This window comes from Pholcus phalangioides, unplaced genomic scaffold, assembly GCF_987345545.1.
Source record: "Pholcus phalangioides strain wild (caught in Gottingen) unplaced genomic scaffold, Ppha-v1.0 ptg000011l_1, whole genome shotgun sequence".
Taxonomy (NCBI): Eukaryota; Metazoa; Arthropoda; class Arachnida; order Araneae; family Pholcidae; genus Pholcus; species Pholcus phalangioides.
In genome coordinates, this window is record NW_028301604.1 from 62,882,515 (window position 1) to 62,908,110 (window position 25,596).

Below are 25,596 nucleotides of genomic sequence, written 5' to 3' on the forward strand. Positions count from 1 at the left end.
AATCCTTATTACAAATACAAATGCCACAACAGACAAAATGGCTAATGAGGTAGGTGAAAAAAGAAGCCTATATATATACAGTCAAACCTCGTTAGTGCGTCATCCTGTTAACACGTCACTCCACTTACCAGATCACTTTTTGGAAGTCCCAATTATCTTCAGGTAGGAATTGGCACAGCTATGGCTTACTCCGTTTAACGAGTCACTCCGCTTATCAAGTCATATTTTTGCTCTTCCAAGAGTGACTCATTAACGAGGTTTGACTGTATATATAAAAATATGTGGATGTCAAATATATATCTAAACTAAATCAAAAATTCATCAAGAGCAGTAAAAAAACCAATAATTATGATAAAATATAAATATACTGCCCATAATAAATTATGGTTGTTTCATCTAAATATAGATAGCTTCTCGATTTATCCCAATATGTTTATCATATTTATTTTTAAACATGTCAATTGTGTTTGAATTCATGCCCCCGAAGGTAAAATTCCATTTATTCATAACCCTATTAGAGAAAAAACTCCCTGCAACACCATAACCAGACCTGCCAACTCTCCAGATTTGGGTGGGAGACTCCAGATTTTTCATCCTTTCTCCTGCTCTCCGGATTTGTTAAAATTTCTCTGGATTTTGGCAGAAAATTAGATTTTACGCAAGCTTTCACGTCGAGATGTCAATGATTGCTGTCATCGTTAGGGAAAACACCCATAGAGGACAGCCATGATCATTTCCATTGAGCAGCCGTAAAAAACAGTCTTGGCGACAGCATTTAAGCAACTGGCAAAGATGTGACTTAGTTTACGTAGCGGTTATTGGCAATAATTTATCAGGGGTAAGCCCTTGGTTTCCGAAATTCCTGTATAATCATTATTGTATTCCATTAACAGCCATGCGGTAAGCACGAGTTTTTTTGTCAGCAGCTTTGTATTTTAAAGTTTTTAAAATTGTTTCCTCCGATTAAATATGTCTTCAGAAAGAAAATAAAACTATATAAAGCTAAATATAAAGCTTTCAAGAGTTCATTAAATCCAAGATTATCAATCACTGATAGCATCCACGAAAGGAAACACTTATGTTTTATGAACTGTATGTAGATGTGATTTCTCTATTCTGCATGAAAAGACTGACATAGAATTATATTCTTCTCAGGGGCAATGCAGAACCTGCCTTGGGGGTGGGGGCAGAATGGAACTTTTTCTTGATTGATAAAAATTTTTTTAATTTTTTTTGATCGAGTCTATGAGTGCCGGAGGGGGTACCCCTCTTTCGGGAGAATCTCTGTATTTCTAAATTCCAAAAGTTGGCACGTCTGCATAACCTAGAACCTTACCAATCAATACTGGTGTCCCCTTGTCAAAGCAGTTGATCGATCCAGGATCTGTTCTTTTCTTATAGCGAATACTGTACATGTTCCTCACATTTGTTTCACGCTCTCATTGTTGTTCTGAATCTCTGCATACTAGGGAGAAAGTATCTGCAAAGCCAAAACTTCCACATCCTTCACCTATTCAGTAAAGACCATAGGTTATTTGTCTGGTTTACCTCGTCATCCCGGGAGCAAAAGTGTCTTATCAGCTAGCAGCAACCATATAGCATTAGCCTTTGCCATCCTATTTACAAGTGTTTCCAACCTGATAAAACAACTTTTTTTTAAACTCTTGCCTATAAGGAAGTGGCCCATAGACAGGTTGGCCCCTGACAGCATGCAGAAGATGGCTGCAGAATAGGGGTGATTTTTTTTTTATTTTGTTGGCTGCAAATGGAAGTTGGCCGGGGAAATAGAGGTGGCCACCTACGGAAGTTTCATTGTACATGCTATTTAAACCAAACAAAAAAAAAAGTTTTTTACCAACCCTTATAATGAGCAAGGAAACCAAAATGGCAATTTTTTCATTACCAACTAAATGATTAAGGTGATTTAGACTCATGAGAATAGAATGACGGGAAAGAAAAGGCATATGCTGGGAAAAAAGTATTTGAAAATGAGTTTATTTCGGGAAAAGGTATTTAATATTCAAACAATGATTTGCGAGAAATATAAATTTTGTTGGTTGTTTAACATTAATTGTCATTATTGTATGCATTTCTTTAGGTCTGATGATTCAGATTACGAATTCAGTGATCATGAAGTGAACAAGATTATCATTGTCTCTCAGGCATCTCCTTCAAGGAAATGTGAAAGTGATGGTGAAACTAGTGATAAATTAAATCAAGCCAAACTAACTAAAGATATTGCAAATATGATTGATGATGGCTTGTATTGCTATGAACAGGATTTGTGGAAAAGAAGGAAGCCAGTATGTATTAATTTATTTGAATTAAGCATATATCTACAGCTTTTCATTACTTTTACACAGCAGTAAAGTCTTTCTATATCCAAAACAGCCAAAATATTTTTTTACATGTGCATATTCATAGATATATGCAGGCTGATAGTGGGTTTATAAGGTCAGTGACTACATAAATAGTGCAAATACAGTAATTTCTGAGCTAGTTTTGTTAGATTTTTGTGAAGTTATATGATTAAAATAACATTTTTGAACGTTTAGGTCTTCAGGTTCAAAGCCTTGTGTTTTAGCTATACACATGTATTTCTTGTGTCTGAAATTTTTCTTTCCCAAAATGGGTTTTCTAACATCTAATTAGAGTTCTACATAGTTTAAGCGAAAATTCCACTAAATAGGTTCATTAAAGAACATTTATTCATAAAAAAATTCTGAACAGACACATGCCAATTTTTTTTTATTCACCTTGACAAAAAATAGTCAAACAATTTATATCCAGGTCTCAGAATATTAACAAAAAACAACACCCAGAGATACTACTCTACTCAAATTTATTGGGTCCTGGAATCCAGGTTATGGCAAAATCTGAGACATTTCTGAGTGAAAGTGGGTCCCTCTTGAAAAAAAAAATTGAAGTGTGCCCCTCCACCACACCATTTACTGGTATCCCTATGAATCAAACAAATAATCATTTCTAAAAACATGTTCAATCCAAAGGTTCATTAAAAAAGGTTAATTTACCAGCTTATAATTAGGTTCTTTTACTTTCATTGTCTACTGGTGGAGAAAGTTTTCAAAATAACCCATAAACACTGATAATTCAATATATACAATTGATCCTCGATTTTACAATCCTCCAATTTACAGACACATGCTTTTTTTACGAACTGTCCAGAACAGCATGCCATAGAGCTAAAGGTTTGAATTCACTCTATTTTTTACGAACTCTTTATTTCTATAACTCTCTATTTTACAAACTTTGTTTTTCTTTTGCTATTTTATTTCCAATTATTTTATTCTTCTAGCTGCCTCTGAATTCATTGTACTGTAGTAAAAAGTAAACTTCAATTCAGACATTCTACGTATCTTAAGAGAAAATAGTGGAAGGGGTATAGAGTTTTTTTTTTATATACCTATTTATCGTGACCAACATGCAGGTGTTTTGCAAACACGTGCCAGAAGAGGGTTCGATTGTTGGTGGGGGTGGCCATAAAAAGAAGCTACATTTACAACCCAATTCACTCTTTGTGCATTATGATTGGTTGAACTGGTGGTTTGAGAAATGGTATGGTATATTAGCTGAAGGGCTCTCAATTTTTGCTCTGCGGAACTCTAAGGGCTCCATGAATGCTCCAGGAAAATAAAATAAATCAGTAAATTTTATGAATAAATGAAAAAAAGCAGCCTATGGGACTTAGTTATAGAAGTTATTGACTCAAAATAGCTCTGCGTGACAAAAAGTAAAGAACTGTTGCATTACCTTGTTGATAAGGTTATTAACCATTCCATCTATATGTACTTCAGCCAACTGCTGTTTGTGATTTGCAAAGAGAAAAGTAGACAATGTCAACAGAATGAAAAGAATTGTACTTGACTTCAGATGAAAAAAAAAATTTGAAAGAAATTCAAATGTTGCAAATTCTTATAAAGACAGATTGTCAAAATGTATGGATTCCAAAAACTACATCAAGTTCTCTAATCAAAGATCAGCAAAAGATTGTTTCTGCGTCAAGTGATTCTAGTGGCATTCCACTATCCCAAAAATATTTCAGAGGAGCGGAATTCGCTCGAAATTTTGTCTCGCATCAATTCCATGAAATTTTATATTTATCAAAATTTTGCGATGAAGCAAACAAAAATAAATGGTTTCTTAATTATCAATAAATGTGGAAACTAACTCATTTTTTATTTCCTGCAATTTTTTCATCTTGCCCTTTTATAAACTCAATTTTACAAACTAATTATCAAGTCTACGGGTTCGTAAAAACCAGTGTCAACTGTATAATAAATCTAAAGCAAATATAATCAAGTCAGGCAAATTATACAACATATTTACTAATAAATAAATCTATAAAGTCTCTTCTGATCAATTTCGCATTTCAGAAAACCGTAGCTGATTCAATAATATCTTCTAATTAAATTTGAAGCAAATGATTCTGATGCTTATTTTTTGATTCATATAAAGTCTGGTGAAATGATTTTCTTTTCCCAAATTTTCAAACCCACATTTTGCCAAGGCAAAATTCGCGGTCCTCCAAGAAGATCAGAATTTTTTTTAAAAAAATTAATATTTTTGTGGAAAAATTAAAACATTCAGAAAAACATTCGTATACTACCTGTTAATTAAAAATTATTTTTGAGTTTTAGTGATCCAAATTTTTTTTAAAGAAATTTTTGTGCCCATCCAAGAGCCGATTCTGCATACACCCATGATTTTTGCGATGCGAAACTGTCACAACTGCATAGCAAGTAGATGACAAAACTGTATATTCAAAATAGAGTTTTTACAGATTTCGTTTTTTTTATCCTCCAATGATCTCTGGGAAATTTTTTACAATTTGAAAAAGGTGTTCCAATCCTTCATAATTTTTCAGAAAATTTGTATGTGCAATCCCGTAGAATAAGGGGAATTTATTTCATATAGGTGCTGTCTCTGAGTGGTGGTAGATAGCTGAAAAAATACTGTAATTTCCGATATATAACCCACAGGAGGAAAAAATGTCAGAAAAATTTGGTATACAGCCCCTCATTTAGGGATGCAACTGGATATTTCAGCTTTTATATCACGTGGGGTATATCAGTACAGTACAAACTTCATTTGTACTTCAAGGTATTAAAACTACTTTTAGAGGTCACGTGACAGTAGAAAGCTGAAGGGAAAAAGAAAATGTTGGGGAGATTTCTCTCTTTGTATTTTTTCCTAATAGGAACTAGGGAAGAATTTGTCCTGTGGGATGCATGAACCAAATTTTTATGCACCTTTTTCCAAAATTCCAGGTATTTGACACTCTATAGTTCACCAGTGGCATCTCTGACATAATGCAATACATGTACATTCCAACATGTACCATTTCGTTGGAAATTCCACAGAGGAATGTGGACGAGGTGCATGTGTGGTTTAGTGGTGGTAGTATGTTTTATGTGAGTAAGATAAGTACAACAATTTTGACATCTTTGACTCTTCAAAAGAAACCCGAACTTTTTCATTTCTTGCGTATTGGTAGAATATCAAATTATTGAATTTTTTTGCTAATATTTTGTACTCATAACTTGGATTACTTACAAGTGGAGACTCCCATAGGTTAAGATGCCACTGTAATGAATAAAAATCTAACAAGCATCCTTCTAAATATTCATGAAACATTTTAAAAATTACGAGCTTTTAACTAAGCACTATCCTAACTCCTAGGTACTGCAAACAAATGAACATTTATCTCAATGGTTTTTATTGTTATTCAATGCCTTTCATTCATCAGTGTTATTGTTCTTTCATTCAAGTCACAAGAAGAACTGAAAAGCTGTACTTCCCAAGAGCAAAGTTTGAAGCAAAAATCAGCACCAAAACCACCAGTATGTTCAACAGCTATATCTGGACCCAGCATTGGCACAGACATTCCAAACAAAAGTGATTATTACAAATCAAAGGTCCTTAAAAGTTCAAAAACTCATCTTGATGGTCCAAGATTTTTTCCAGTCGTTAAAAAAGATAATTCATCTGAAATTGCTGTAAGTTGTTTAAAATTGATTGACAGTTTTATAATAGTTTGTTTTTAATGCAGAACCATAATTTGTTTGTACTGTGAATTTTCCAACAAAACAAGTTCTAAAACATACATATGCCTCAATAAGTAATTCTGATAAGTTGATTATCTGTATAAGATGCAATTTTCACATGGCTTCAGAAACCTTCAATACTATTTTAGTACGAAAGATTTTTCTCAACTCCAAATTTTCTATATATTCATAACAATTCTATAAAAGTGACTTCAGCAGAAGCTAAATGTTTTTGCCACAAAGTTATTTCTAAATTTTGGCCCAAACAGTGTACTAGTTACCACAGATAATTCTTTCCTCTCTTCTCACAATATACCTGTATATTACATTGTTTATTTAGGAGTCTTCCAAAGTCCAGTCTGTCAACTCTCTTCCATGCAGTGTTCCCAACTTAGTTATTTTCCAACTAGATCTGATCTTTTTTTTCAGCCATTTAGTTGGAAAAAATACCCATATAGTTTTTCTGGTTTTGGTAGTCTTTTTCAAAAATTTTTCCTGTGTACTAGTAGTCTGTTATTGAATCACGTGGAAATGCAAGAAATGTACCGGGAAATACAGAACGTATGGCCATATAAATAATGACTGAAATTAATTCTGGTTGTTTAAGCCCAGTTTCTAGTTATTTTTGATGAAGAATCTAGTTGGGAAATTTTTTGATTGTTGGCAACACTGCTTCCATGATACACAGCAAATTATGAAGACAAGTTTTTTAAGAATGATGCTTCTTTAGACCATTTTCAAAAGCACGATGTAAAATTTGTAAATTACAAGGTGTAATTTTTCTCAGCCACCTCTTTTGGCATTTTGTCTTTTGTGGCCTTGTATTTATAAATAAGTCAAGATGAACCAGATTTTTTTACTTCGCTGTACATATTTTTTTTAAAAAGATTAGTTTAAATTTTACTGTTCATAGCCAGTGTGTCACTTTTGATAAATGAAGCATTTTCATTTCTAGCTCTTTGCAGAGCTTTGTAAACATTATTTATACTTCTGCATGTCCATACAGAAGACAATTGAATGCTATTGGGTAGCATCAGAGTCACAAAACCTAGAGTAGGCCTGTGTATCCAACTGCTTGTTATCAAAACTGTTTCACCTATACTCAAAATATGCACCATAATTTTGAATAATGAATGTTATTTACTGTGCAATTCAACTCATCTTCCCACAAATCCATAATAATCCAAAATCGCACCCCTAGTCAAGAACCACTGATTTAGGGTGATGTTGGACACTTTTGGATTATATATGCCCATGATGGTGTATGTGCAGTTCTCCTACTTGTTCTACTTTTTGACAAAATGTCTTTTTTTCTGTTTTGTCTAACTTTCCTACCAAATTCTATCTACGAAATCTGTGTAATTGTTTTTAATTGAGGAGGGAATCATCAAGATATATTACCAAATAATACAAATGTAGTAGATCACAATTAATGATTCTGCCAAAGCAGAAATTGCATCATTTTTCAGGTTATTTAGAAGTGTGTGGATCCTGTGGTTTATTAATTTTTCTTTTGCTTAGTTTGAGGGTTCAAAAAGTAGAGTAGTCATTAAAAAATTCTGTCTGAATGAGGAAAAAATAAATTTTCATTTACTACTTCATGGTCTTAGACTATTCATTGTACATTAACTAACGCAAGACTCGCAGCGTTCATATTTTTCCCACTCTTTCTATTTTTTACAAATATCCTCCTATTTTCCCACTTCTGCCATAATTGTCCTTTTTTACCCCTCCCTTGTTTTGTTTACAGCCAACATCTCACTTCGAAAATGGAGAGAAACCACAAAATATCACTGCTTTCCCACTCCTTCCCTTTTTGACATGTTTTATTCATAACTCATTATTGAAAGAAAATTTTTTTTTTCAATTCCACTGGATTTGGGGACGATGACAAGCCTATCTTTTCACTGCAAAGTGCTAAACATAAGCCTTGAGTCCAGTGGGGAAATTGAATGTTTCACAGATCGTTTGCCGCAAAAAAAGGGAAGGGGAGGGACAGGCTGTCCGAACACACAGAGATTCCAGGAGAGACTAGGGTTTCTCTCTCGGGATCCCGTAACAAGCATTCATCCCTAATGGGACAGAGCCCAGGCCATGTCTGGTTTTACAAGGGGGGGGGGGAGACGCAGCAAGCCACTTGAGTGGTCTGAAAATGTGTCGAGCACCACTAAAATGATCTATAAAAATGGATTTTGCCACTTAAGTAATCTGTTAATATATCACTGACCATTAGGTGATCTGTGTGCTGCAAGCCACTAAAGTGATCTCGAAGCATGCTGCAGGCCACTCGAATGATCTGTAAATGTACCTCCAGCCACTTAATTCCACCTCCGTTCACATGTGCAAATATTGCGGTAGGATTGGGAGTGCTATAACACCCGCTTGACGACTTTTTTCCTTCGTAAGGAAGGAAATGAAGAGCAGTCATTGGCGAAAATTTTTGAAGTGGGTTTTAAATCCGCTTTTCTATTTCCCATGTGAATGGGGCTTTAAAGTAATCTGCAACTGAACTACGTGCCACTTTAGTGAATTGGGGGTCATCCTTAGAGGAGGTGATACATCAAGGGTGTTCAACATTCAGTAGAGTGTGGGCCATTTCATTGATTTCGAAATGTGTCACAGGCCACTTTATTGAGTGATCTGGAACAGTACTGCGGGTCACTTAAGACATTTATTGATCTGCTAATGTGCTGTGGATCACTTGAATGACCTGTAAATGTGCAGCGGGTCACTCAAATGGTCTGGAACTCTGCCACAGGTCACTCAAATGATCTAGGAATGTGCCACAGGCATAGCTGCCAAATCTCCCTGATTTTTCGGGAAGCTTCCGAACTTCTACTCTATCTCCCGGATTCCCGAAAAATTCTTTTATCTCCCGAATTTCACCCGTGATTGTGAAAAATCCCTACATTTTGGGAAAAAACTATTCCACAAGAATTTACCCGAGAAAAAAAACCTGCTACTTTTCATAAGCGTTGTGTACATTGTCTCATTTCGTCGAATCACAAAAACATATTTCATTTTTTGGGGAAAACACAAAATTTGAAATCCAAACTTGGCATGATCGCATGTATCTGCTTTATGCATATGTCCTGTTCCGGGCTCAACAGAGATTTTTTAGTTTGCGAGATTTGATTTTTGAGAGGCCCAATGACCTTTGAATTTAACCCAAGGACTTGAACGAGCACCTCCTAGAGATAGAAGACTTCTGCACGGGTTGCCAAGTTCATCTGTGACATCATTAAAACTATGTAGCAAGTTTGCCACATTTTGAACCACTGCATCCTATTCCATTTCTTCTTCTTTTGGTGTAGAAGCTGCCTGGTTGGCTGGCTCACAAATACCGCATGTTGATTGGATGTGGGACATAGAAATCACCAATTCGGAGCCAGATCACTTCTTTTCTGCACAACGATGATACCAGCATGAGCAGGAATTTTTTTTCCTTCAATATTCTGAGGGAAAATAGACTACTTGCTGACGTCACGAGCAGCGTGCGAAATCCTTCCCATGTTCATGAGGAGGAAGAGGTGCAGATTTAACTCGCTTTTAAAAATGCTGTTTTGGAAGGGGAGGCTGTACTTCTCGGTTTTGCATACCAAACATTTCAATTTTGTTATCGCATTAGGTACAGTTCGCCGCGTGCAAGGCAATTTGCATTTCTTCTGAATTATACAGAAATTTTTTTTTTTCACGTAAAAACTACAGGTAATAATCTTGTTTTGACGAATGGTAAGAGAAAGAAGCCTGCTTTCAGGCCTTCTATCTCTAGGTGCTGCTGCTTTAACCTACTATGATTAGCGATGACTTGAACGGTGGTGTCACGGTTTTTGCAACGGAAAAATATCCCTAAAATTTTCCTTCTACTAATGAAAAATTCCTAAAATGTTTTAAAAGATCCCTTTTACATTTATTTTTATACAGAATTTGGATCCGCTCGCAAACCTCCTGAATTCTCATTCTCCAAAGTTGGCAGCTATGCACATGCCACTTAAGTGAAGTGGTACAGCAGTGTGGGTAACTTGAGTGATATGAAACTGCTATGGTGATCTGTAAGTATGGCGGCCATTTAAGTGAGCTGGAAATGTGACACGAGCACTTGAATGACCCCACTCTACTATGGGGTTCTCTTAAACGATCTGGAAATGGGCCACTTAGTTAATTTTTACAAAATTAGGTTTGAAGTCATAGGCCACATCAGGTGACTCCAAGGCCACATTCGGCCCATGGGCAATGGGTTGAGAATGCGTGTGTTACATTTCTATGGTACGTAGACAGGGTTTTTTCCCGAAAAGCTCGGGGAGGGGGAATGGATCGTGATAATTAATTGCACTTTTCAAGTAACAATAAAAATTTGATGAATTTCTTTTTAGTTTTGCTAGTATACATTGTTTTCAATATCACATTCTGTGGAAATGAAAGATTTTTAAATTTGTTAAAAAACGTAAGTTTTTTGAAATATTAATAAATAATGCTATAATTTAAATATTTATGGTATGTTTCTGAATGACACACCATTTCTAAATGCCACGATAATTTAGGAATTATATTTTTTCCTCCTATTTTTTGTCAATGGTGTTCCTATTTTTCCGACTTCTTTTTCTAATTTTTACTTCTAGGCCTGTTAATATTCATCATTCAAAATTATGGTGCACGCATTTTGTGTATAAGTGAAACAATAATTTATGTAACAAAGCAGTTTGATACATTGGCCTATTCTAGGTTTTGGAACTCTGCTGCTGCCCAATAACATTCAGTTGTCTTCTTTATCGTTAGAACATGCTTAGGCATAAACAATGTTTATAAAACTCTGCAAAGAGCTAGAAATAAAGATGCTTCATTTGTCAAAAACTATGAAACTGGCATTGAATAGTAATTGAACAAATTCCTTTGAAAAAATATGGACACTGCAGTAAAACCATCCGGTTCACTTGGACTTATTTGCATTGGACCCTGTAATTTACACATTTGTCACAGTGGAAGTGTTTGTGAAGGAGCGTCATTCTTAAAAAACTTACATGTCTTCATAATTTGCTGTGTTTAGGAAGAGTGTTTACACACTTTATTTTAGAAGACTCCTAGAAAAAAAAGAATGTAACATATATTGTGTGGAGAGAGAGAGGGTAGAATTATCTGCGGACACTAGTATACTGTTTTGGCCAAAAATTGTTTTTGTTACCAAGTCATTTCTGTCATTTTGCTTTGGCTTGTGTCAATCTTATAGGACACTGAAATAGTGCTATAAAAAAAAATTGAGGTTTTTTCTTCAATATTCTATGATCAGAGTTACTAATTGCTACTGACGGCCGCAATAAACTACGGAGCTACAGGACACACTCAATACTATAGAAATCGGTTTTTTAAAAAATCGTGTCATTGAATTTCTTGCAGTGTTTTACTTATTTTTATTATTATTTTTTAAATTGCATCGATCTTTACCACAACAATAAATTCATATACGCATGTGAGAGAGTTCGAGAGAAAACGTACTCGGAGCCAATCTATTTTGTATGTGTGCTGAAGGCAATCGGCAAACGTAGGTCCAAACCCACCGCTCTGGATGCCCAAACAGGCAAAAATGCTCCACACTGTGGGCTAAAAACAGGTTTTTGAGTGGTCTGGACCCAGCTTCATTTGCATAGTGCATGGTCGAGTTTGTGGAACTTGTATTGGAAAGAATGTTTCCTCATAGGAGCTCTGATATGAAGAAAATGGGGAAGAGGGTCTAGGGTTGTTAAACGTCCATATATACGGCCCACACAAGAGCATATGCAGGTTGGGATTGAATTGAATATTCGTGAATTATTAAGGGACTCTGCAACCTCAGAAAGTTGCTTTGGGAGGTGAGGGCCCGTGGCCTAAGCCTTCTAGGTTCCAGTGGCTTTTCTGCTGTTATATAACCAACATGAACACAATTTTCAGACTGTTCATATCTTTCAAAGAATAATGACTGTTGACAGTTCAGCGTTGATTTCAGTTTATTAACTTTTTCACTTCGAAAATGCCCCTCCAAATCCAGAATACTTTGCACTATGCTTGGTATCGTAATTTCTCTTAATATTGTGTTTTTTCATCATAGCTACACTCTCATTACAAACTGCTTTAACCTTGTGTTCGACCATAAGCGGAGATTGACTTGGAAGTCTGGGAGGGGGCATGATGATGATGATGCCAATTCATATATACATATATACATTAGATCAGTCGACTCCACCTTTGATGCTGGGGGAAATGCTCCCCCCCCCCCCCCGGTGTCTCCGCCCATGTGTTCAACGAAAAAATTAAAGGGATGACCGCTTTTCATGGAAAAATCTCACTTTTTCTTCGCCTTTCCTTTTTTTTGCTGTCACGGTTCGCCATCATCATGCACTCATTTAAAGACTAAAAGGCTTTTGATCAAAGGCTTCAAAGACCAAAAACACAAGTAAACTAACTGTACCAAATATTGTACAAATCCTCCTTCCAACCGATCAAGATGCATACATCCACCTGCTCCTTTCCTTACCATGCACCGGAGAAATACAACACCATGGAAATTCCATTCATTTCTGCTTTCTTCCACTCAAGGAGGATGGGATGCACTTTATTTATGGTGAAGAAGTATATGGTGTGGTTTCTTTTGCGTTAAAGGCCTTATTAAGATGCTAAATACTGAACACTGATCAGCCTGTTTTTGTTACAAGTCTATATAAACCTGGGTGACTTTTTTTTTGCCAAAATCTTCGTTTTACCCTATTTTTGAATGAAATTGCATTAATCGATCAAAATGTTTTGGCAGGCCACGGGAACACCAAAAGAAAACAAAAAAAACCGGGACTGTCCCAAAAAATACAAGATAAAATTTCGGGATATATGATGCACCTTCAGAGCGACTAATTTTTAGTAATTTGTAAAATTTTCCCCTCCCCAACAGCAATCTCTATATCCACCCATACTCACGCATGTGTTGAAACATTGTACAAGAATTCTGAAAATGTACATTCCAATTTATGTGAGGCAGAGTTCAAAATAATAAATAAATGAATATTTTTCCCTAAATCCAATCATACCTGTTAGACGCTAAATTTATCAAATGTATTTAATCCCCATGTGTCCACCCCCTGCCGTAAAGAATGGGCTATGCCATCATCGTCATTTCAACTCTGATGTTGTTACATCGGATTCCACTGATATTAAACATTGCATAAGCGTACTCACTACATGGTCCGAGATGTGGGGGGCATCCAGCATCAAAGGTGGAGTCGACTGATCTAATGTATATATGTATAGACATCATCGTGCCCCCCAGACTTCCAAGTCTATCTCCACCTATGACTCACTATATCGGCATCATTATTTCAACTTTGATGTTTGCTATTGGAGGAATCCGATGTAACAATATCGCACAAGTGCACTACGTAAGAAAAAAGTGCACACTATATCTGTGATATCAATTTAAAATACTGTGTGCAAGACACTCACTATCGGCAGTAACCGAAGTAACAATATCATGCAAGCACACTCGTTATATCGGCACCGTCATTTCAACTCCTATGTTATATAGGATTCCACCAATATTAGAAATCGGAATTAACAATACATTGCTGTGTTCAAAATCAGGATATCATTGTGGGCCTTACATCAGTGATTTATTATAGATCTATCATGGTTTGTATGGTCCTTGAAAAAAAAAAGTTCATTTTCAAGGCCTTGAAAAAGAAATTTCTTTTAAGAATTCTGTGAGAGTCCTTGAAAAAAACCCAGTGTTTTTGAAATAGTTTCCGCCGCTTTTTTTTTTTACTCCCTCAGTGACGTCCTTAAAAAAAGTGCAAAGCACAGAGAAAAGGCCTTAGCAGCTATTAACCCTGGATAATTGGATTTAAAGCATGTTTTTTTTCCCCATTATTCTTAAGCCGGGTTTTCTTAGGAGCAGGTTTCTGTGCAAAGTGAATTGCCCAGCGTGACACGCCGTCCACTCACCAATAATAAGAAAACAGGTTTGACTGTTTTCATAGAGAGCGCAATGCCAGTGTTTTACATCGGGCGTGATTGGCCGACTGCTTTTGGAGAAGTCAAATGTGTTGTGCGCCACACGTTTCATCGATCTTCTCTTCATTGAGCTCGATGCTTCCCTTCAAACCGGAGTATGGGCGGAGATACAGTGGGGGGGGGGGCAGCATCAAAGGTGAAATCGACTAATCGAATTCATATATGTATAGATGAATTGACATCATCATTGTGTCCCCCAGCATTAATGGCCGTGCCCCTCCCCCAGACTTCCAAGTCTATCTCCGCCTATGAACCAGAGCATGCAGATGACAGAGTAGCTGATGCCAGGGCCGTGAGCTGATGCGCCACGGTAGAAAACACAAACGCGTAGTGTGATTATGTAACACGTTTCTGTCGACGCGAAATGATCCAGTTTGGTTCATGTGGCACCAAAAAACCTATGTTTTTTGGAATGTTTTTTCCTTTTTATTCTCTGTGCACATGGAACCACTCGGCCCGACACAATATGTAAATCACCGGCGGCGTGCACTCACCCTCACAGGAGTTCGGCTTTATATTGTAGGCTGGTTTTTTTCAGCGTGTATGTCTGGATTTGTAACATGGCCTTGTTAGCGCTCGCCTGACCTTTACACCTTATGTAATGGTAGTGCATGTGTTATGTTTTATTATTAAGTTTGTGTTATGTCTATCATATACTTTATTTTTATAATTATTTTCTGTCAACTAAACAAACTTTTGTTACTAACGGACGTTTTCGGTGCCGATGTGTCACGAACTGTTTTAGGAAGAGAAGAAACTAGTTTCCGAACTGGCCGCTTGGAACGCCGATGTCGATGGGGGCGCATGTGCGTTACTCCTCATTTGCATGCTTAGTGATTTGAGAGCTATATATAATCACGTCCATGCTTCAAATCAGTCTTCAGTCTCATGTAGCGCTAAATTCGCAAATCATCCGAACAAGTCGGCTGGTCCGATGTTCTCGTCACGCAAGTTCCCGTCAGTTGCTCTCCAAGAATGCCGTTCAGGGATATCTGGTGACCGTTCTCGATCTTAATGCCTTCGTAGATTTTGCTGACTGCGATCTGGCGTTGGCTGGCATGGTCAATAGCAGTGATCTGATAGTTTCCTCGTATGACGCTGCAATCTGATGCTACCCCTTTGTCATGACGTCCACCATCGGACTCCACCGCTTGAATGCCGAAATCCACGTGTAGCACGGCCTTTGTCCGCGTGTAACAATAGTTGGGAACCTTTGGGGAATTTGCCAAACCTGCCTCTATCTCTTATTTTCGAAATTTCTTTGAAATCATTTGTCTCTCTCCTTTGTGTATCGATTGCACCGATTTCGCCAGACCAGAATCCTGGGTAGTTATGCTGGGTTGTCGCACGCGATCTAATGACGCCTCTTCGTCAATGCCCTGGGTTCGTCGAGATAACCAGTAACTGGATTCCACCACTTGATCGCTGAATTCCTTGTGTGGTTCTACCGGTGTTCGTGATCTAATATCGCCTCATCAACACCCTGGGTTCATCACGATATCCGTCATCTGACTTCTACTTCTTGATCGGTGAAGACCAAGTGTGGTTCTGTCGACGTCCGTGATGCGATTCCACCGCCTCGTTGACACCTTGGGTTCGTCGCCGAGCTCTATGTGTAACTCTACTGACATCTGTGGTCGAGCATCATTTCTTGAAGACCATAGCTGAGTGTCACTTCCGCCCTAGTCGCTTCACCATAAGTATACTTTGCGATTTTCCTACTAGTGAAGGGTTTGCCCTTAAATTGATATCTTAACTAAAATGTGTTTTAATTTGTAATAATAGAAATAAATAGTTGTTTGAAACTGTTTTGTTCATTGGCAGATAGAGACATACGTTGCAGATACGTTTTCCGCCCTGAGATTGCTGGTTGTTATTTGTCAGCCGTTTTATTTTATTTATGATCGCAAATGATCTTGTTTTTTTTCCTTGCAACTTTTATGGAATAAAAGCCAGAGTTCAAAATGAACTTCCGATCGTTGTTTTTTTTCTTCAACTCAGTCGGCACGCTTTGGCCCCCAACAACCCACTTCTAGGAAAACCCGGCTTTATGGTAGCATGTATCCTGTGATCGTATGTAGACGTATTTGGAGTCGTTGGAAGTCATTAAACTTTTGTACTAGGTATTTTTCTGGAGGACTTGAGAAATCAATATCTTGAAGAAAAAAAAAGTTTTATAATTTTTGCCGAAATAATTTCAGCCTTTTGGTCCGAAAGTGAGCGAAGCTACCTCTGATTAGTGTCAACAAAATATTTATTTTTTTAAATTAAGGAGTGATGTGAAGCGCTTGTACAAGGTTCTTTAAAGAAGGAAAACAAAAAATGAGTGGCAAGTGTATATGTACGTTTAATAACGTGTTGCTGAAAAATCCCTGCTATGAAGATTGGTTGCTTAGTGTGCCAGACAAAAATGCCACCAAATGCAAGCTGTGCTTCAAAATCATCAATATTGCTTGAATGGGTGAATCGGTGCTGAAATCCATTGAGCTTATATTACTGGAGGGAGTATGACGCAGGGCCATAACTAGGATTTTTTGTATTGTCTTGCCGTCCCCCACCTTCGTAATTTGATAATTTTGTAACAGTGTTCACCTAAAAATTCCCACCCGCGGCAGTTGCCCCCCCCAGTTCCGGCACTGGTATGACGTCAGTGGTCTACATCATTCCTTGGAAGATCACGTGACACGTTGAATGTCGGCGTGATCTCCGTTATTTTCTTATGGCATCCATAGTCGTTTAAAGGAGTTTAAAACAATAAATGAAAAATAATTTCAGTATTGATGATATGATTCCAAAATTAATGAGAGAATTCCAGAATTAATAAAAGAGAATTTCAGTATTGATGAAAGTAATAATTCCAGAATTGATGAAAGAGAATTTCAGCATTGATGAAAGTAATAATTCCAGAATTAATAAAAGACAGTTTCAGCATTGATGAAAGATATAATTCCAAAATTAATAAAGCAATAATTTCGGAATAAATGAAAGATAATTTCAGAATCAATAAAAGAATGAATTTCAGCATTAACAAAAGAAACAAATCCATAATTGATGAAAGCGATTATTCCAGAAGTAATGAAATAAATCATTCTAGAATTAATAAAGCAGATAATTCCGGAATTAATAAAGCAGATAATTCCTGAATTAATAAAGCAGATAATTCCTGAATTAATAATAAAGCAGATAATTCCAGAATTTATGAAAAAATGAGGAAATTGACAGGAATGAACTGTTATTCAATGGGTCATATGTTTCCTTGTATTTGTTGATGCTGCCGTCACTGCAGTTCCATGCTCCCCCCAGTAATAAAAGCTTAATGAGGAAATCCTGTATGAAAAGTGAAAAGCATTGCGATTTGACGAAAATCTGGCTTCATTTTGAATTTGTTGCTCAAGAAACTTCCTGCTGTGTGATTTCATCAAGCCTGAAAGTGACACTGTTGAAAACAAAATAAACGTTTCATTGGAGGTCATTTATTGACAAATGAAGTTGTGAATGCAGAAGTTATAGAGACACTACAATGTATAAAAAACCATCATTCGTACAAATCAATATAAACAACCTGGGGGGGGGGGCTGTAGATAATATGCAGTGGCCTATAAATCATTCTGAGAAATGTATTAGAGCATGAATTATAAATCCTCAGTGTGTTTTTAGTTTATAATTCTTGAATTATCAGCAAGAAATTAGAGTAATTTGTACTTTTGATTTGTTTGTAGTGGAAACATTTTCCATGGGAGAAATTTGTCATAAAGCTCAGTGATTTCTTAATGATTCACACAGTGGGTTTTTTTTTCTATGATAAAAACATCACCTTGTTTGTCTGAAATTTTTTAAAAAATATTTCAATGTTTATGTGAAAATTCAAAGATACATAAGTATGCAATGAATTCACTGTATGATATACATTACGGATGATGTGAAATAAAGTATGTAGAAATGTAATTTCTGAAAGTTTCAGTCAAAATTAAATATGCGCCTATTATTCATGTGAAAAATATGCATTTTTAAAAAGAGTCCTTTTGAATTTTTAAGTTTTACCTTGAAAAGTGCTAGAATAGTCCTTGAATTTTTTTTTCGTTGGAGGAGTACGAACCATGTCTATGCATCGCCCAGTCCTAGTCTCTAGAAAACAATACTTTGTTAACATGGTGAACTCTAAAATGTGTTTTAAAATCCATGCCCGAAATCTGACGGAACCAGATTTTTGGTCGCAGATTTTCAAATGCCAACCTGTGGTGTCATATTTAGAGGGGAAAAATTAGAAGGTTCACAAACTGAAATCTACAAATCATAATGCTTATTTGGTTCATTTTCATGCTGCTTATCTCGTATTGGGATGTTTATCAACACAGAAAAGTCTTGAGGTCTAGAAAAGATCCTGAAATAAGACAGCAGATCTGATTCCTACAGTTAGGTTTTATTGTTGGTTTAGAGTCAAGCTTCCAGCTGCAACTGTAAATTATAGGAATTTGAAGGATTGCTCTTCTCCTATCGCACTGAAAATCACTCGTTTTTTTGCAAGGACCAAGGAAGGGAAACGTGTGTCTCTGGTCACCGCCATATTTTTAATTGTATTTTTTTTCTTTTCGCAATTTTGCGTACCAGTTGTCATGAAACCCGAACAATACAGCTGGGGGAAAAAATTCCCATACTCTCTGTCCCTCTTTCGTGAAAATATTCTACTGCTTCAGGGCTCTCTGTTGACAACCAGTTGACCCTGTTTGCGTGTTCACTATTTGCCATTATCGGCACCACAAAAAATGCCCTGAAGACAATAAAGCTATGAGAAAATTCTGTATCTGTAGAATTCCTTGGAGACTGAAAAAACATCTGTGCTACTCGCTAGTGACCAACCCGCATAACTTCAAGGGAGAATAATTATAAGTGATTGGAAATTTCTGGGCAATAGAAAATCACCTTTGACCATTTATGACCAACGTATAGCCTCTAGCAGTCCTACTATAACAATGGAGTATGTATTCACCTTTTCTCAGAAATGAACAAAGTATTTTTTACATGTGTGTGGCAAATGTCAGTGAAGCCCCTGCATGTTTACCGAAAATAGTGTGTTTTGTATCGGTCATCAAGTCGCACATAATTAGGGGTGTTGATGTTACAAATACAAATACAACGCCACAACAGGCAAAATGCCCAACGAGGTGGCTGATAAAAAGATGCCCATAAAAATATGGTTGTCATATGTTTCAAAAATACAGCAACCCAATTAAAAATGCAATTAACACAAATTACAAACAATATATACACATGATAAAATATTATACAATGCCCATAAAGAATACTTATGGTTGTCTTATTCTAAGAATGGATAGCTTCTCGATTTACCCCAACATGTTTATCGTATTTCTTTTTAAACGTGTCAATTGTGTTACAATTTACTACCTCCGGGGGTAAGCTATTCCATTTATTAACAACCCTATTGGAGAAAAATTCCCTGCGACACCATAACCTTGCATTGTCCCTCACCAATCGATACTGGTGTCCCCTTGTAAAAGCAGTCGATCGGCGGTGTACTAAAAGTTCATGGTCCATCCTATCCATCCCATTGAAAATTTTGAACACTTCGATCATATCTCCTCGACACCTGCGTTCATCCAATGTAAACATATTCAAAAAATGAAGTCTTTCTTCATAACTCAAGCCCTGTGTGCCAAAAAAGCCTGTGTTGATAAAGAATACTGTTTTCTTTACAAAAGCAGTGAATTATGTTAAAGTTTTCGTTTTCATTTTTTTCTATTGACATATTTTTCATTTTTGCTCAAATGATAAATTTTGAAATTTATTAATTTACACAATATTTAACAAAAGCCTCTATCATGAATATACCTGAAGGAGGGTTTCGCCAAAATTGAACAATTTTCTGCTTTTCAGCTGACTTTTAGAAAGCTTCGTATCACGCAAACTATGTGAAATTATTCAATAAAATTGAATATTAAGACGTTTCGATTGATTTATGATCTATTGAATTTTTTAATGAGGTAGAAGTGCCGAAATGAGAAAACATTGAGGGGCTGAAAGTTTCCATCTGTCCCTTGTATACGGGCTCAAGCCCATATGCAGGAGAGGGAGTGATGCGTTGCATTGTACATTCATTAATTATTGGGGGCTCAGCCCCCTTGTAAAATTTATTGTGGTGCTCAAACAGCCTCAGTACCCAAGTTCCGGCACCTATGCAATGAGGATGTTTACTGCTGTTGCTGTTAAAACACTTTGTTTATGTTTCGACTTCTGCACGTTATTAATACAATACCAAAAAAAAAAAAATTTTACATCAGTCTGTAAGATAATAAAGTATTAAATTCATTAAAATAATTTTAATTAATTAAAATGGTTTAAATTAATTAATCAATTAATTGAAATAAGTGAAATTAATTAATAGGTTAACTTAAATTAATTAATAGGTTAATTAAAATGTCTTAAATTAATGAATTAATTAAAGGGTTTAATTAATTAATTGAATAAATGGGTTTTAAATAATTAATCAAATAATTAGCTCGTAATTGAAAGGTAATTGGTTGTTTATCGATTATTATCTTATGAATGCGTAAACTATTCCAGACCGGGCCGTAGACTCATAGAAATTTGATTCACCGGGCTGCGTTTTGAAAAAGGTTGAGAACCTTTGCTCTAAGATATTCGAGCTCTGTTTGAATAGTCTGCAGTTCACTGAAACATACATTTCTAAGAATGCAGGAATAAAAACATACTCACCCAATATAAAAAATCCACCCCAGAAAGCACATTCCTCTGTGTCGCATTACCCAGAATTATCCCCTATACACATGTCGAATGATGACAACACCCTGGGGATCGAACGAGAAAATCAAAGCACTGCACATAACATATCCCTAGAATCCTGCTCTTTCGAATGGCCAATATTCCATAAATGGAACATGCATTTTTTAAAGGGTGTAGCTCTTTAACGTTTAGCAGTACAAAGAAACTAATTGATTTACTTTGATTGATATATTAAGTGGTAGAAACACACAAAATAATTTTTAATTTACTTCAAAATTGAAATTTTGGCAAATTTTAATTGAAATGGAGAAAAAATGTCAAATGACAAAATTTTGTCAAAAACGTTTATATCAACCTGAAGTTTCCGAATTTATTTCAAGAAATACTTTGAACTCTCCTCTATATACGATAAAAAACTGGCATTGTTTGAATCAATTTTTATCTGATATTTTTGTAAATAAAAAGTATGTTCCATTTATGGAATATTGGGGTCTTTAAACGGTTAACCTGCATTCAAGCATACATCCATTTTAAGAGAACAGATGTATCTGGTGGCCTTGAAACTGGATTAGAGAAGCAAGTTCACTGTTCAAAATTAAGGTCCACGGGGCACAAAAAATAGATTATTGCACCAAGCTATAGAGTATATTTTCATTTCTAGTTGAATCATATATACAGGGTGTTTCCTTGAAGTGGCAACAAACTCAGAGGGATGGTATTAGGCATCAAGAGGAAAATTGGCATAGAATATGGTATCGCAAACCGTATTTAGTTGGTGAAAATTACAAAGAACCTATGAAGGGTGTGACATAAAGGGGGGAAGGGACAAAAAAAAAAGGCCAATAATAAGTAGAAAATACATTTATTTGACAGCATGAACACAACACAGCCTGTGGTGTACAAAATAGAGTACAATAATGAGTACAAAATCTCCTGTAATCATTTTTCTCTAATCATGCTATCAAATAAATGGTTTTTGTACTTATACAAATACAACGCCACAACAGGCAAAATGCCCAACGAGGTGGCTGATAAAAAGATGCCCATAAAAATATGGATGTCATATATTTCAAAAATACAGCAACCCAATTAAAAATGCAATTAACACAAATTATAAACAATATATACACATGATAAAATATTATACAACGCCCATAAAGAATACTTATGGTTGACTTATTCTAAGAATGGATAGCTTCTCGATTTACCCCAACATGTTTATCGTATTTCTTTTTAAACGTGTCAATTGTGTTACAATTTACTACCTCCGGGGGTAAGCTATTCCATTTATTAACAACCCTATTGGAGAAAAATTCCCTGCGACACCATAACCTTGCATTGTCCCTCACCAATCGATACTGGTGTCCCCTTGTAAAAGCAGTCGATCGGCGATGTACTAAAAGTTCATGGTCCATCCTATCCATCCCATTGAAAATTTTGAACACTTCGATCATATCTCCTCGACACCTGCGTTCATCCAATGTAAACATATTCAAAAAAATGAAGTCTCTCTTCATAACTCAAGCCCTGTGTGCTAATAAGGACACGTGTAGCTCTTCTCTGCACCCCTTCAACCAAGTCTATGTCTCTCTGTAGGTATGGTCTCCAAAACCTTACAGCATACTCCAGTCCAGGACGAACTAAGCCTCGAAAAAGCGGAAGAATGACTTTAGGAGAACGCGAAGAGACAAACTTATTACTTACTTATTTATTTTACTTTTTTATATGTCTGAACATTTGTACTGTGAACATTTCAGTATCTGTTTTGATATTCATCCAGGGAGAGTGTACTGCCTCCTCATCCTTAATGAGAATCCACTCTTTACATTTTTTTTTCCTAATCCTTAGAGCAAAAAAAAAATTTACTTGTTAATTTTTGTTGCCTTATCGACTGGTAATAATTTTGAACCAAGTGGTATATAATGATAAGAAGTTTTTACACTCTCGGATTAATAATGTCATTTTAATAATGTAATTTTAGGAAATGCAAAAAGCAGAACAAGATAGAATGGAACATCATGTAGGCTGGGTGATGGGTACAGAGGAGCATGAAAGTCGTTCAAGAGCGAGTTCATTCAGGTTATTCTTGGTTCTTAAATGCTATGTATGGGGTAGAAGAAATTTTACAATACATGTTTATACTGGAATCATAAAACTAGATTGCTGAGATTAATTTTCTCTTCCTAGTGAAAGCACCTCAATCGAATCACTGGTATCTTGTAGTTATGGAAGTGCCCCACGATCATTTCCAACATTCGAACATCCGAGCCATGCTCTTTTGAAAGAAAATGGCTTCACGCAGCAAGTCTACCATAAATATAGAAGGAAATGTCTTAAAGGTTGGTCCTATTCAAGTTTAATGTATAAAAGTGTTACTTAATTTTCCTCATCCCCATTCAGGGGTTTCTAGGGAGCATTATAGTAATAAAATTTTTCAAAAGCTTAGTTTGTAGGCTATTTAGACCATTGGAAAGAGAAATAAATTACCTTTTAAGTGAGATAATACACATGAGAAACAATGTAAATAAGCAAAGTGTATGAAGAGAACAACAGCTAGGCACGTTTTAGAATTATATCAAGTTCCTTCTTTGGTAGCCAAGAAAAATGGAAAGATAGCAAAAAGGCAAAAAGTCCATATAGCAGGAGTTCGCTGTTCAAGACAGAGACACTGTTGAAATGACTGCCCATGTGAGAAGGAAGAGGGAAAAAATGGCGGAGCCAATCACGAACGTGGTAGTGATGAGGACAAAAAAAAATTTGTAGGAACTGTTGCCAGATTTTTGAGAAGGGTGGTGTTCTAGTTAGGTCGTTGACAAGTTGGTTTGAGTTTTTATAGATGTGGAATGATTTTTAAAGTCATGGTGAGGGGCATTTTTGAATAATTTTGGTTGGTGGAAAATCAAATTTATGGTCAGAAGCCCAGCAATGTTGGCCAATGGATGAGCAGTCTTGTTCATTACATATCTTCTATGCTCGTTTAAATGGTATGTAAGGGCAAGTTTTGTTTGATTTATTATGATAATCCACTTTTGCATAAAATGCTGTAGATGCCCCAGTTGTTGAGTTGGTGGATTGTATCTTGTTGTTATCGATTAACAAACTATATATGTCAAATTAAATGTACCCTTAAATTTCATTTAAACAAGCATAGAAGCATTGCTGTTAATAATTTGAAGAAGGAACTTTGACCATAAATTTGACTTTTTATTAGCCAAAATTTTTATTAAAAAATGCCTCTCACAGTTAGACTTGGACTTCTAAAAATCATTCCACATCTATAAAAACTCAAACCAACTTGTCAGCGACCTAACTAGCACACCGCCCTTCTCAAAAATCTGGCAGCAGTTTCTACAATAACTTTTTCTTCTCATCATCACTATCATGTTTTTTTTTCCATGATTGGCTCCACCATTTTTCTTTCCTTTTCCTTCTCATGTGGCCGGTCGTTTCATTTCGGCCCTTTGCCTTGAACAGTGAGAAACTCCTGCTATATGGAGTTCTTGACTTTTTGCTATTTTTCCATGTTTCTTGACTACTGAAGAAGGAATTTGATATAGTACTTGATACATAGGGAATACAGGGGGGAAAGGAACGATCGCTCTCTCCCATTAATTTAAAAAAAATTGTATTATTGCCATAGGCAGAAGAACAAAGGTGGACATTTGTCCTTTTCTTCTTCCCCCCCCCCCCAAAGAAACAATGTTTCTGCTTATGTGGCTTGGGCCTTTAAGGTATCCGACTACATTCGAGAGCACTTTTCTATAAAATGGTGGAGAAGTGAACTTTGATAACATTTTTTATAACAACTTTGATAACAACACTTCAATGTCAATAATTCTAAACCCTTGCAACTTTTCAGCATTCACATTTTTTGGAAATTCACAAACAGTTTTAAGTTTTGAAGCACTAGCAGTTTCCACTCCGGTTTCCAAAGGCAGACTTGGAGAAGTTTTTTTTTCTTGCTGTTGACGAGCTCGAGCTGTACTGATTTCCAGCAAATTTACGCTTTAGAACACGAGTTCCGGCTCTTGCCATCGCCGAAAAACACGAATAAAGCTTCTAAAATAATATAAATAAATTAAAAAACGTGAAAAATGTAAGATATTGCTATAAAGAATGAGCAGATTCCCATACAACGTAGTCACGAAAAATGTAAACAAAGATTGTAAACAACCAGTTCAAGTTGGTAAAGTGTTGCCAGCTGCTAAAAAATATTTATAGTGAAATATTTATTCTCTTCAGAAGAATAAAATAAATAACTCTAAAATTAATTTTGATTGTTTTGATCAAAAATAGACTGAAAACAATAGGTAAAACTCTGGATTTATAGCACTTCCGGTCCTTTAAATACCCACTTCCGGTTGTTAAAAGGACACACATCACTACACAAAAGTGGGCGTAACTCCGGTTCTAAGCATCATATAAACAAAACAAGACCTGTTTTGGAATTGCAAGAAATGGGGCTTTCATAAAAGACTTGAAAAGAAAAATCTATATTTTCTTCAAAAATGACGTTTTCAACGTAGTCTGATACCTTAAGTGGGTCCAGTTCCTATGTGGTGGTGTGTTTTGTATTTAAATTTAAATGAACTTTGAATTTAAGGTTTTCAGAAATTAAAAAAAATTGAGGTTTCTTTTATTGTGGTTGAAGGCTCTTCCCTCCCCCCTCCATGGTGGAGCTTGACATTCATGACTACTGAGAGGCTTCATGGCAATGTTTTCATGTCTGTGTATAACCAAAGCT

At 36.0% G+C, this 25,596-nt stretch overlaps 1 protein-coding gene across 1 annotated transcript in view; it reads left to right on the forward strand.

Annotated features, from left to right (window-relative positions):
- LOC149080685 (uncharacterized) overlaps nucleotides 1-25,596 on the forward strand; it is a 195,542-nt gene that overhangs the window by 143,147 nt on the left and 26,799 nt on the right. Inside the window, exons 12-15 of the mRNA XM_089239898.1 lie at nucleotides 2,099-2,303; nucleotides 5,790-6,017; nucleotides 22,834-22,931; nucleotides 23,040-23,191. Coding sequence (XP_089096024.1) covers nucleotides 2,099-2,303; nucleotides 5,790-6,017; nucleotides 22,834-22,931; nucleotides 23,040-23,191 — 683 coding nt within the window. The remainder of the gene's footprint in view (nucleotides 1-2,098; nucleotides 2,304-5,789; nucleotides 6,018-22,833; nucleotides 22,932-23,039; nucleotides 23,192-25,596) is intronic.